The sequence below is a fragment of the Heterodontus francisci genome, chromosome 14 (assembly GCF_036365525.1).
Source record: "Heterodontus francisci isolate sHetFra1 chromosome 14, sHetFra1.hap1, whole genome shotgun sequence".
Classification (NCBI taxonomy): Eukaryota; Metazoa; Chordata; class Chondrichthyes; order Heterodontiformes; family Heterodontidae; genus Heterodontus; species Heterodontus francisci.
The window spans coordinates 89,510,416-89,524,321 of NC_090384.1; the positions used below are offsets into that span (position 1 = coordinate 89,510,416).

Below are 13,906 nucleotides of genomic sequence, written 5' to 3' on the forward strand. Positions count from 1 at the left end.
GTTCAGGTCCAAATGAATGACCTCACATTTGCCTACAATGAAATCCTTTTGCCACAGTTTTTTTCCATTCACTTAATCTATCAATATCGCTTTGTAAATTTATGCTTCCATCTACTCTGCTTACAGTGCTGCCTACTTTTGTGTCATTGGCAAAATTGGATACGTTGCTTCCTACTCCATCATCTAAGTTGTTCATAAATGCAGTGAATAGTTTCGGCCCCAACACAGTTCATTGCGACACATCACTAGTCACATTCTGCCAATTAGAGTACCTGTTCGTTCTCCCTCCTCTTCATCTCCTGCTACTCAGCCGACTTTGTAACTGGATCAATAATTTGCCTTCAATTCTATGAGCTTCAACTTTAAGCCAAGACATCCCAAACTGCTTTACAGCCAATTTATTACTTTTGAAGGGTGGCCACTGTTGTTTTGTAGGCAAACTAAGCAGCCAATTTGCACTCGGAGAGTGAGGTCTCACGAACAGCATTGAGAGAATAACTAATTAATCTGATCTTTGTAATATTGGCTGAGGGATAAATGTTGACTAATAGAGCCAACCACTTGCTTGCAGGTGGAAAGAAATGACCAGGCTGGGGCAGCATGGACCACGGAAATGGTTATGACAGGATTTAATGGTTATAATGGTTATAAAGGATTTTAAAAACAAATTATCATCCTAAAAAGCAGAATTCAAAAATACTGTTGCTATGTTCAAGTAATTACACTGTGGAAAATTCACACTGCGGCAACCTTCCATACATTTTTAAAAACTCACCATCCACTCTGAAATAATAATGTCCACTTTATCTACTGGAAGTTCGACATCCTCTATCCTTCCTCTGATGAGTGTGACAACACCATCCAATTCATTTTCCCTAGTAGTATAAATAATAAGAGTTTGTTTTTAAAAAAAAAAATTTTTTTTATATATGATCTATTACAGAGTGCAACTTAACACTGGAATCCATCAATCCAATTTCCTGTCACTAACAATCGACTGCATAAGTTTGTTGTCTGTCCTTAGCCACTTGCCCAAGAATGCTTTTGTGGTGGATAGAACAATAACAACTTGCATTCAAACACAATCACAGAATCAATGAATACAGCACAGAAGGAGGCCAATCATCCCGTCATGTCAGTGCCAGTTCTCTACAAAAGCAGCTCAGCTGGTCCTGCTCCCCTACCTTTTCCCTGTCGACCTGCAAATATTTTCGCTTCAAATAATTATCTAATTCCCTTTTGAAAGCTATGATTGAATCGGCCTCCACCATACTCTCAGGCAGTGCATTCCAGATTCTAATCTCTCACCGCGTAAAAAGTTCTTCCTCATGTCACGTCTGCTTCTTTTGTCCATCACCATAAATCACTGTCCTCTGGTTCTCGACCCTTCCACCAATGGGAATAGTTTCTCCCCATCTACTCTGTCCAGACCTCTCATGATTTTGAAAACCTCCATCAAATCTCCTCTCTTTATTCTACTATCATGCAGGCCCCTACCTTCCAAGGATGAGGCATTATTAATTTTGCGACATGGACATTAAATTTCAAATTGTTGCTGAGAAGAGAAGGGCTGTTATTAGGACTGCCAGACTTTGGCTGGAAAAAAAAAAATCTGCATATTAACAGGCAGTGCTTGGAAAGGACAAAGGACCATTCCCTGACATACAATACACAGAGCCAAGACATGGTCAGACCAGTTCGTCACATGATTAACCTGCTTGGCAACCTGAGGGTTTCTGAATTGTACAGTTTGAACTGAGAGCCTGCAGAAAGCAGAATGCTCCTGGACAGAAGAAGACCTCCTGTCTCTCTGTCTGCTCCCATCTCTTTCTCACGCAACTCCAAAACCTACTGAAGACATTCGAATCCCAAGAGAGAAAGGTCTCCTACAGTGAACAAGATTTAAGAAGAATACAGGGACCCAATGAAAAGCAAGATCTACCGACAATCAAGGACTCTACAGTGAGCTCGAAGCACAGTCACAAAAAACCTTCTTCAGAGATTGCTTCAAACTTTTCCACTTTATTTTTCTTCTGCTCTTTCTGAGCCTATCTGCATGTGTGTATCGCATATGCATGACAGCGTGGGCGCGTCATGTATCCATAGGCGTTAACCGAATTAGAGTTTAATAAATTTAAATCTTTCTTCTTTAAACCCAAGAAAGCCTGTTTGTGCTGGTTGCTTTGCCTTATAATTGGAAAGCGGTGAACAAGTATTCACCAAGGGGGAGCTAAAAACACGGTGTATTTAAAATTAAACCCTGTTACAGTAAGACCAGGTGAAGGCTGAGGGACCCCTTGACCTCTTTCTCACCTGGTCATAACACTATTCTCTATTCTTGGCCAATTCTATTCATGCCACTGACGTCTTTCATCCCTGGAACCATTCTCATAAATCTTTTCTGCATCCACTTCAATGTCTTCACATCCTTCCTAAAGTGTGGTGCCCAGAATTGGGCACAATACTCCAGTTGAGGCCAAACCAGTGTTTTATAAAGGATCACCATAACCTCCTTGCTTTTGGACTCTATGCCTCGAAATATAAAGCCTAGGGTCCCATATAGTGATAGACCAGAAGATTAGGAAAATTGTAGAAACCATTAAAGGATGACTGAAAGATATAAAGAGGGAGAAATGAGAGTATGAGAGTAAACTAGCAAGAAATAAAACAACAGTAAGAGCTTCTACAAGTATATAAAAAGATAGAGAGTAGCTAAAGTAAATGTTGGTCCCTTAGAGGATGAAACTGGGGAATTAATAAGGGGAAAGAAGGAAATGGTAAAGACATTTATAACAATTATTTTGTACCTGTCTTCACGGAAAAAGACACAAAAAAAATCCCAAGAACAGTAGAAAATCATGAGGCAAAAGGGAGGGAGGAACTTAAAATAATCAGTTTCACTAGAGAAAAAGTACTAGGAAAACTTAATGGGACTAAAGGCTGACAAGTCCCCTGAACCTGATGGCCTGCATCCTAGAGTCTTTAAAGAAGCGGCTACAGAGATAGTGATGCATTGGTTGTAATCTTCCAAAATTCCCTAGATTCTGGAAGGGTCCCAGTGGATTGGAAACCTGCAAATTTAGCACCTATATTCAAGAAAGGAGTGAGACAGCAAGCAGGAAGTTATAACCAGTTAGCCTAACATCCGTCATTGGGAAACTGCTGGAATCCATTATTAAGGAAGCAGTAGCAGGATATTTAAAAAGTCATAACACAATTAAGCAAAGTCAACATGATTTTGTGAAAGGAAAATCATTTTCAACAAATTTATTAGAGTTCTTTGAGGATGTAACAAGCAGGGTGGATAACGGGGAACCAGTAGATGTAGTATACTTGGATTTCCATAAGGCACTCTAATGTGCCACATAAAATGTTACTGCGCTAGGTAGGAGCTCATGGTGTTGGGGCTAAAATATTAGCATGGATAGACGACTGGCTAACTAACAGAAAACAGACAGTCGGAATAAATGGGGCATTTTCAGTTTGGCAAATTGCAACTAGTGGGGTGCCATAAGGATCAGTGCTGCGGCGTCACGTATTTACAATCTATATTATTGACTTGGATGAAGGGACCGAGTGTATTGTAGCCAAGATTACTGACAATACAAGGAGACGTAGGAAATCGAGTGGTGAGGAGGACACAAAGAGTCTGCAATGAGATACAGATAGGTTAAGTGAGCAGGCAAAAATTTGGCACTTAGAGCATAATGTGGGAAAATTTGAGGTTGTCCACTTTGGTGGGAAGGACAGAAAAGCAGAATATTATTTAAATGGAGAGACTGCAGAATACTGCAGTACAGAGGGATCTGCTGTCCTCATACATTAATCACAAAAAGTTGGCATACAGGTACAGCAAGAAATTAGGAAGGCAAAGGGAATTTTGGCCTTTATTCCAAGGGGAATGGAGTATAAAAGTAGGGAAGCCTTGCCACAGCTGTACAGGGCGTTGGTGAGACTGCACCTTGAGTACGGTGTACAGTTTTGGTCTCCTTACTTGCATTGGAGGCAGTTCAGAGAAGGTTCACCAGGTTGATTGCTAGGATGAAGGGACTGTCTTATGAGGAAAGGTTGAGCAGGTTGAGCCTACACTCATTGGAGTTTGGAAGAATGAGAGGTGATCTTACTGAAACATATAAGATTCTGAAGGGTTTTGATGAAAGGTCACAGACCTGAAACGTTAACTATTTTTCTCTCCATCGATGCTGCCTGACCTGCTGAGTATTTCCAGCATTTTCTGTATTTGTCTAAGATTCTGAGGGGGCTTGACAAGGTAGATGCCAGGAAGATGTTTCCCCTCGAGGAGGAATCTATAACTAGGGGGGCACAGTTTCAAAATAAGGGGTCTCACATTTACTCAGATAGTCATTCATCTTCGGAATTCTCTTCCCCAGATAGCAATGGAGGCTGGGTCATTGAATATATTCAAGGCTGAACTAGACAGATTTTTGATCTACAAAGGAGTCAAGGATTATAGGTGGCAGGCAGGAAAGTGGAGTTAAGGCCACAATCAGATCAGCCATGATCCAATTGAATGGTGAAGCAGGCTTGAGGGGCCACTCCTGCTGCTATGTTCTTATTCCTCCTTAACCATTTTCCCAACCTGCCCTGCCACCTTCAATGATTTGGGCACATTCACAGCCAGGTCCCTCTGCTTGTGCACCTCCTTTAGAAATGCGCCCTTTATTTTATATTGCATCTCCTCATTCTTCCTACCAAAATGTCTCACTTCACACATCTCTCCATTAAATTTCATCTGCATCATATTACACCTTAAAAGTAGTAAAAGTTCCCAAGGCGCTTCACCAGAGCATTATCAGACAAAAAATTTATATCAAGCCAAAGGACGCATTAGGACAGGTGGTCAAAAGCATGATAATAAAAAGAAAGTTAATTTAGCTGTATAATTACAGTCATGAATTTGTCTGTAACACTCTATGGATAATATTGTAGTAAACCTAGAACATGCTAATCATGTGATCCACAGGCCATTCAATTTTCACAGAATCACAGAATTGTTACAGTGCAGAAGGAGGCCATTCGGCCCATTGCGTCCACACTGGCTCTCTGAAAGAGCAATTCCCTCAGTTCCATTCCCCTGCCTTCTCCCCATAACCCTGCATAATCCTCTTCATAATCCTCATCCCTGGAACCATTCTCGTGAATCTTTTCTGTACTCTCTCCAATGCTCTCACGTCTTTCCTAAAGTGCGGCACCCAGAACTGGATGCAATACTCCAGCTGAGGCCGCACTAGTGTCTTGTACAAGCTCAACACGACTTCCTTGCTCTTGTACTCTATGCCCCTATTAATAAAGCCCAGGATACTGTATGCCTTATTAACCACCTTCTCAACCTGCCCTGCCACCTTCAATCACTTATGCACATATACACCCAGGTCCCTCTGCTCTTGCACACCCATTAGAATTGTACCCTTTATTTTATATTGTCTCTCCATGTTCTTCCGAATAAAATGAATCACTTCACATTTCTCTACATTGAACTTCATCTGCCACCTGACAGCCCATTCTGCCAACTTGTCTATGTCCTTTTGGAGTTCTACATTATCCTCTTAACAGTTCACAATGCTTCCAAGTTTCGTATCATCTGCAAACTTTGAAATTGTGCCCTGTACACCAAGGTCTAGGTCATTAATATATATAAGGAAAAGCAAGGGACCCAACACTCACCCCTGCGGAACTCCATGACAAACTTTCCTCCAGCCCAAAAAACATCCATTAACCACGACTCTTTGTTTCCTGTCACTCAGCCAATTCCATATCCATGTTGCAACTGTCCCTTTTATTCCACGAGCTATAAGTTTGCTCACTAGTCTGTTGTGTGGCACTGTATCAAATGCCTTTTGAAAGTCTATGTACATCACAAACAGCATCGCCCTCATCAACCCTCTCTGCTACCTCTTCGAAAAAACAAGTTAGTTAAACATGATTTTCCCTTAAGAAATCCATGCTGGCTTTCCTTAATTAACCAACATTTGTCCATGTGACAATTAATTTTGTCCTAAATTATATTTTCTAGAAGTTTCCCCACCACCGAAGTTAAACTGTCTGGCCTGTAGTTGCTGGGCTTACACCTTTGCTCAAAAAAGGGTGTAAAGGTAACGTTTGCAATTCTCCAGTCCTCTGTCACCACCCCCGAGTCGAAGGAAGACTGAAAAATTATGGCCAGTGCCTCCGCAATTTCCACCCTCACTTCCCTCAGTATCCTTGCATCTTTATCTGGTTCTTTATCCATTTTAAGTACAGACAGCTTATTTAATACATCCTCTTTATCAATTTTAAATCCTTCTAGTGTCTGAATTACCTCCTCTTTCACCATTGCCTGGGTTGCATCTTCTTCCTTGGCAAATTTTCAACATTGGTCCACACTAACCATATGATACTGCAGACTAATCAAATAGTTGCAATTTGCCTTCCAACTGTCAGCCACCGTGCTTGTTCCGCATCCCACTCCCTTTCACATGCTATTAATCCACAATCCTGGGAATTTTACCCATTCTACACTGCCTCCACTATTTTCACGCACCAACGTTACACTCTGAGCCCACTCTACTCTAACCCAAACTAAAGCCCGGATCCTTAGCTGGTCTCAAATCCCACAGCCTATCTGCTTCTGGACAGTTGCTCTCGACTGGACCAGTTATTCTTAACCACTTGAATTGCTTTGCCACCTTGGACCCCAAAACCCAATTCCTCTGCCCACTTGACTCAGATTTGCAACTCTGATATTTTGGCTTTCATGCCGAAAATTCAGTAAATGTGCAAAGGTACAGAAGCAGATAACGGGAGACACACAGAGGAGACAGAAAATTGGTGAGTTGGCAGAAAAAAAGTGATTAAAAAAAGGATGAACAGTGGAGATAAGCAGAGAGGCAGAGCAGCATGAATGTTCGAAGGTTCATGACAGAAAGAAGAGTGGAAGAGAAAAGGATAACAAAGAGAACAAAAACAAGCCAAAGGATTGGAGAGAGGCAGTTGCAGGGCCAGTGACCATTTTTATTTTGTCCAAAAGCATTAACACAGGGGATGTAATGGTGTATTGTTATCTATACATTAAAGACAGGGTATAGAGCAGATTAACTAACTCATACAAATAGTTTATGGCAATCCACTGATAATCATGGGCATATGGTATAAGAACAAAGAACAGTACAGCACAGGAACAGGCCATTCGGCCCTCCAAGCCTGCACCGCTCTTGATGCCTGCCTAAACTAAAAGCTTCTGCATTTCCGGGGACCGTATCCCTCTATTCCCATCCTATTCATGTATTTGTCAAGATGCCTCTTAAACGTCATTATCGTACCTGCTTCCACCATCTCCCCTGGCAGCAAGTTCCAGGCACTCACCACCCTCTGTGTAAAGAACTTGCCTCGCACATCCCCTCTCACCTTAAACCTATGTCCCCTAGTAACTGACTCCTCCACCCTGAGAAAAAGCTTCTGACTATCCACTCTGTCCATGCCGCTCATAACTTTGTAAACCTCTATCATGTCGCCCCTCCCCCTCCGTCGTTCCAGTGAAAACAATCCGAGTTTATCCAACCTCTCCTCATAGATAATTCCCTCCAGACCAGGCAACATCCTGGTAAACCTCTTCTGTACCCTCTCCAAAGCCTCCACGTCCTTCCGGTAGTGTGGCGACCAGAATTGCACGCAATATTCTAAGTGTCGCCTAACTAAAGTTCTGTACAGCTGCAGCATAACTTGCCAATTTTTATACTCTGTGCCCCGACAAGGCAAGAAGGCAAGCATGCCGTATGCCTTCTTGACTACCTTATCCACCTGCGTTGCCACTTTCAGTGACCTGTGGACCTGTACGCCCAGATCTCTCTGCCTGTCAATACTCCTAAGGTTTCTGCCATTTACTGTATACTTCCCACCTGCATTAGACCTTCCAAAATGCATTGCCTCACATTTGTCCGGATTAAACACCATTTGCCATTTCTCCGCCCAAGTTTCCAACCGATCTATATCCTGCTGTATCCTCTGACAATCCTCATCACTATCCGCAACTCCACCAACCTTTGTGTCGTCCGCAAACTTATTAATCAGACCAGCTACATTTTTCTCCAAATCATTTATATATACTACAAACAGCAAAGGTCCCAGCACTGATCCCTGCGGAACACCACTAGTCACATCCCTCCATTCAGAAAAGCACCCTTCCACTGCTACCCGCTGTCTTCTATGACTGAGCCAGTTCTGTATCCATCTTGCCTGCTCACCTCTGATCCCGTGTGACTTCACCTTTTGCACCAGTCTGCCATGAGGGACCTTGTCAAAGGCTTTACTGAAGTCCATATAGATAACACCCACTGCCCTTACTTCATCAATCATCTTTGTCACTTCCTCATAAAACTCAATCAAATTAGTGAGACACGACCTCCCCTTCACAAAACCATGCTGCCTCTCGCTAATAGGTTTGTTTGTTTCCAAATGGGAGTAAATCCTGTCCCAAAGAATCCTCTCCAATAATTTCTCTACACTGATGTAAGGCTCACCGGCCTTTAATTTCCTGGATTATCCTTGCTACCCTTCTTAAACAAAGGAACAACATTGACTATTCTCCAGTCCTCTGGGACCTCACCTGTAGCCAATGAGGATGCAAAGATTTCCGTCAAGGCCCCAACAATTTCTTCCCTTGCCTCCCTCAGTATTCTGGGGTAGATCCCATCAGGCCCTGGGGACTTATCTACCTTAATGCTTTGCAAAACACCCAACACCTCCTCATTTTCGATAATGAGATGACTGAGACTATCTACACTCCCTTCCCTTGGCTCATCATCCACCAAGTCCTTCTCTTTGGTGAATACTGATGCAAAGTACTCATTTAGTACCTCGCCCATTTCCTCTGGCTCCACACATAGATTCCCTTCTCTGTCCTTGAGTGGGCCAACCCTTTCCCTGGTTACCCTCTTGCTCTTTATATATGTATAAAAAGCCTTGGGATTATCCTTAATCCTGTTTGCCAATGACTTTTCATAACCCCTTTTAGCCCTCCTGACTCCTTCCTACTGTCTTTATATTCCTCAAGGGATTCGTCTGTTCCTAGCCTTCCAGCCCTTACGAATGCTTCCTTTTTCTTTCTGACTAGGCTCACAATATCCCGCGTTATCCAAGGTTCCCGGAACTTGCCAAACTTATCCTTCTTCCTCACCGGAACATGCCGGTCCTGGATTCTAATCAACAGACATTTGAAAGACTCCCACATGTCAGATGTTGATTTACCCTCAAACAGCCGTCCCCAATCTAAATTCTTCAGTTCCTGCCTAATATTGTTATAATTAGCCTTCCCCCAATTTAGCACCTTCACCCGAGGACTACTCTTATCCTTATCCACAAGTACCTTAAAACTTATGGAATTATGGTCACTGTTCCCGAAATGCTCCCCCGCTGAAATTTCGACCACCTGGCCGGGCTCATTCCCCAATACCAGGTCCAGTACGGCCCCTTCCCTAGTTGGACTATCGACATATTGTTTCAAGAAGCCCTCCTGGATGCTCCTTACAAATTCTGCCCCATCTAAGCTCCTAGCACTAAGTGAGTCCCAGTCAATATAGGGGAAGTTAAAATCACCCACCACTACAACCCTGTTACCTTTACATCTTTCCAAAATCTGTCTACATATCTGCTCCTCTACCTCCCGCTGGCTGTTGGGAGGCCTGTAGAAAACCCCCAACATCGTGACTGCACCCTTCCTATTCCTGAGCTCCACCCATATCGCCTCGCTGCACGACCCCTCCGAGGTGTCCTCCCGCAGTACAGCTGTGATATTCTCCTTAACAAGTAATGCAACTCCCCCATCCCTTTTACATCCCCCTCTATCCCGCCTGAAGATTTTAAATCCTGGAACATTCAGCTGCCAATCCTGTCCTTCCCTCAACCAAGTCTCTGTAATAGCAACAACATCATAGTTCCAAGTACTAATCCAAGCTCTAAGTTCATCTGCCTTACCTGTTATACTTCTCGCAAAACAAATGCACTTCAGACCACCAGTCCCGCTATGCTCCGCAACATCTCCCTGCCTGCTCTTCCTCTTAGTCTTACTGGCCTTATTTACTATGTCCCCCCTCATTTATTTCAGTTGCTGTCCTACTGCTCTGGTTCCCACCCCCCTGCCACACCAGTTTAAACCCTCCCGAGTGACACTAGCAAACCTCGCAGCCAGGATATTTGTGCCCCTCCAGTTTAGATGCAACCCGTCCTTCTTGTACAGGTCCCATCTGTCCCTGAAGAGATCTCAATGATCCAGATATCTGAAACCCTCCCTTCTACACCAGCTGTTCAGCCATGTGTTTAGCTGCACTATCTTCCTGTTTCTAGCCTCACTGGCACGTGGCACAGGGAGTAATCCCGAGATTACAACCCTAGAGGTCCTGTCTTTTAACTTTCTACCTAACTCCCTAAACTCCCCCTGTAGGAGCTAGTCACTCTTCCTGCCTATGTCATTGGTACCAATGTGTACCACAACCTCTGGCTGTTCACCCTCCCCTTCAGAATGCCCATCCGTTCAGAGACATCCTTAACCCTGGCACCAGGGAGGCAACATACCATCCTGGAGTCTCTTTCACATCCACAGAAGCACCTATCTGTGTCCCTGACTATAGAGTCCCCTATAACTATTGCTCTTCTGTGCTTTGTCCCTCCCTGCTGAACAACAGTGCCAGCCGTGGTGCCACTGCTCTGGCTGCTGCTGTTTTCCCCTGATAGGCCATCCCCACTGATGCACAAGGCATCTCAGTGAAAATTTATGGTGTAATTTCCATGGAAAATAATTTGCACTCTATAAATGAAAGACATTTTTCTCCAACCTGACAGCATACCTAGCTCTCCCTGCCTACTTCAGAATAAAGGGGCGTATATAAAAATTAGCAGGTCACCCTCAAACATTCCACCATCTCAGGTTTAAAGAAGTAGATTCAGATCTCGCTCTTTTTTTTTTACTAATTTCACTTGCTTGCTGGTTTGAATCTACGAAAATGTATTTGGTGTCTTCATATTCTTCCACTCTATTGGGTCAAAATCCTGGAACTCCCTTCCTAACAGCACTGTGGGTGTACCTACTCCACATGGACTGCAGCAGTTCAAGAAGGCACCACCACCTTCTCAAGGGCAATTAGGGAAGGGCAATAAATGCTGGCCTGGCCAGCGACGCCCACATCCCATGAACGAATAAAAAAATTCAAGCTTCTTTACAGAGGAGGGGCGAAAATGTGAGAACATTGGGCAGGGGGGTGGGGGGGGTGGGGTGGATCAAAAGCATTCATCTAATTTAAGTCTATGGGGAGTAGGGAATGAGGTAAAAGGGAAAGCAGAGCTGATTCAAACAAAAACAGAATATTGCCAGCAGTTTCAAGGCAATGAGATAACTGGCTCTTGTATAATAAAAACAGAAAATGCTGGAAATACTCAGCAGGTCTGGCAGCATCTGTGGAGAGAGAAGCAGAGTTAACATTTCATGTCTGTGACCTTTCATCAGAACCCCTCAATCTTATACGTTCTGCCTTTACTGCACACATCAGCAACACACTGATCGGGAGCAGGAACTCAGAAAATGACAGGCAAATAAAGTGGAAGGAAGGTGAGGAGAAATATGTTAAAGCAGTGAGGTGCAACAAAAGCACTGCCTGAAAAAGGTGGTGGAAACAAATTCAATAGTAACGTTCAAAAGGAATGGGAATTATACTTGAAAAGGAAAAAAAATTGCAAGGATATGGGGAAAGAGCAGGGGCGTGGGATTAACGGGATGTTTCTTTCAAAGAGCTGGTACAGGCAGGATGGGCCAGATGGCCTCATTGTGTGCTGTATGATCCTATGAAAAGCCTCTGCCACATTCGATCACTCATGGTACGGCCCTTTAGTGCAAGCCCATTTTCTCTCAAACCACTGGAATTATTCGGTTTGTTTTAGTTTGAATCATCTCTGCCCTCCTCTCTTCTTCATTCCCTTATCTCCGCGTACAATGCAGCTGAGATTAAATGAAAGCTATTATCGTCCCCCTGTACTGATGTCTTGAGCCTGAAAATGGCTTTTTCCTACAGAATGAGAGAAACTATAATCAAAATGCGAATCAAACCATGTTCGTCATCTGGTGGCCAATTCTGCAGCAGCACTTGCAGAGGCCTGGGAGGACGCCATTATTCTGTTTCCAACCAGGAATTGGTTGCAATGTGATGAAACAATAAAGTGGGAGGGGGCAGTCAGGAACCCCATGCAACACTGAAGAAAGTAGATGGTTAACCACTGCAATTACAGGACATTAATTCAACTCCCTAATAGTCAGCTTCCTCCATGAAACGTCGAAGAGATAAACCTCCAGAATTATTAGGTGAAAAAACACACTAGATGAATAGTGAATGATTAGCAGCGTTGTAAATGCAGCAGTGCGATTTCTGGGGCACACAACTTCGTTTATTAAACAGAACAGACCCGAAATTCATACCAACAGCATAAAGTACAAGTGTAAACAGAATGCAACATCATAGCACTTCTGCCACTTTGGATTTCTGTTTTACTTTGAGCATCTCACTAGAAGCAAAAATCAAATACTGCAATAACAGTAATCAGACCAGGACAGTTTTTCCCAGGATCCAAATACTAAGTCTGATGGTGTACTTGGCCTCTGTATCCTGAAGATCATGCTAATCTGATAATAATCCTGTACTGTTTAAACTGCAAGTCTTTGTTCTTCGTCAATGAAACTCATTTAGTTAGCAATCTTTTTAATTCACTGCCTTTGGCAGAAGTGGCGAGGAATGAACCCACACCAGCACTAGTTCTGTGTTTTGTCTCTCTCTCAGTGCTGTTTATTGTGGATCTTTAGCTGCAAACACTGAAATCCAATCAGCAAACAACTTCTACTCCTAAGTTTTAATGATTCTCTGCCCCACCATGCACCATATTCATCTTCCTGAATATGCCATTATCATGACAGTTAATGTTACACTGGATAGAATAATTACTCAAGCTGGTAAAATGTATTTCCTGTGCATGATCCTTATCACTGTCCTTTTCTGTTATCTCATTCTCCCAGCATCCCTAATCAGTCTCCTGCTTGACTTTCAAGGCAAAAGAACGATCTCATTAAAACAGTAATTTTAAGGACAATGCCTGAAACAATAGCTGTGGAAGCTCGGGAAGGAAAGCAGACAGCAAAATTCTTTTTACCTTACGATATCCATGGCCTGATAAATGATCTCAGACTGGTCAACTCCAATCACGTGCTTGGCCCCAGCTTTAGCTGCAAACATGGATAGGATCCCAGTTCCACATCCAACATCCAAAATTATCTGGAAGTAATTTTAACACATTAGGGCTCAATTGAAGGGTAACTAAAGTGTATTAAAAAAATCTCAGTTACGGAACAGTATCCACAACTTAAAATGTAATTTAAAAATTACACTTTTTCTTTCCTCTTCTCATGAACGACGAGATTCTGGTTCCATTAAATGCCAGTCCTGTACCTCACCCAGTGGCAGGTCCCTCTTGTGTGAATCTACACAGTGGGTTTTACAGGCTATTCTCCAAAAGTCAATGCAATTCTGCTGGCACTCAACATCCACCAACAGTGGATTCCAGTGGAGCTAACCGGAGAAACATCAGGATTGGGCCCAACATTTCGCCTCCCCAGCCCAATTGCATTGCAACACGTGTGAGCTTTCCAACTGAGGAATTGCAGGTGCAACAATCGATCCTTGACATTGAACAAAAATATACCAACACACAGCCCCCCGATGTGCTGTTCAAGTGGTCCAATTACATTTGAAATCTGTACAAACAGCAGCTCGTGATTTTAGACCCACTTTGGCATAATGGAGGAGCACCAATTTTTTATTTTATAAAATGCAGCTTTCTTTTTATCTTGCCATCAAACCAGGAGACTAAAAATGTC

General features: G+C 43.1%; 1 protein-coding gene across 2 annotated transcripts in view; it reads right to left on the reverse strand.

Annotated features, from left to right (window-relative positions):
• prmt3 (protein arginine methyltransferase 3) overlaps positions 1 to 13,906 on the reverse strand; it is a 291,866-nt gene that overhangs the window by 207,527 nt on the left and 70,433 nt on the right. For both annotated transcript variants that reach the window (XM_068046506.1, XM_068046505.1), the window contains exons 9-10: positions 13,183 to 13,304; positions 776 to 875 (exon numbers count right to left, since the gene is read on the reverse strand). In XM_068046506.1, coding sequence (XP_067902607.1) covers positions 776 to 875; positions 13,183 to 13,304 — 222 coding nt within the window. The remainder of the gene's footprint in view (positions 1 to 775; positions 876 to 13,182; positions 13,305 to 13,906) is intronic.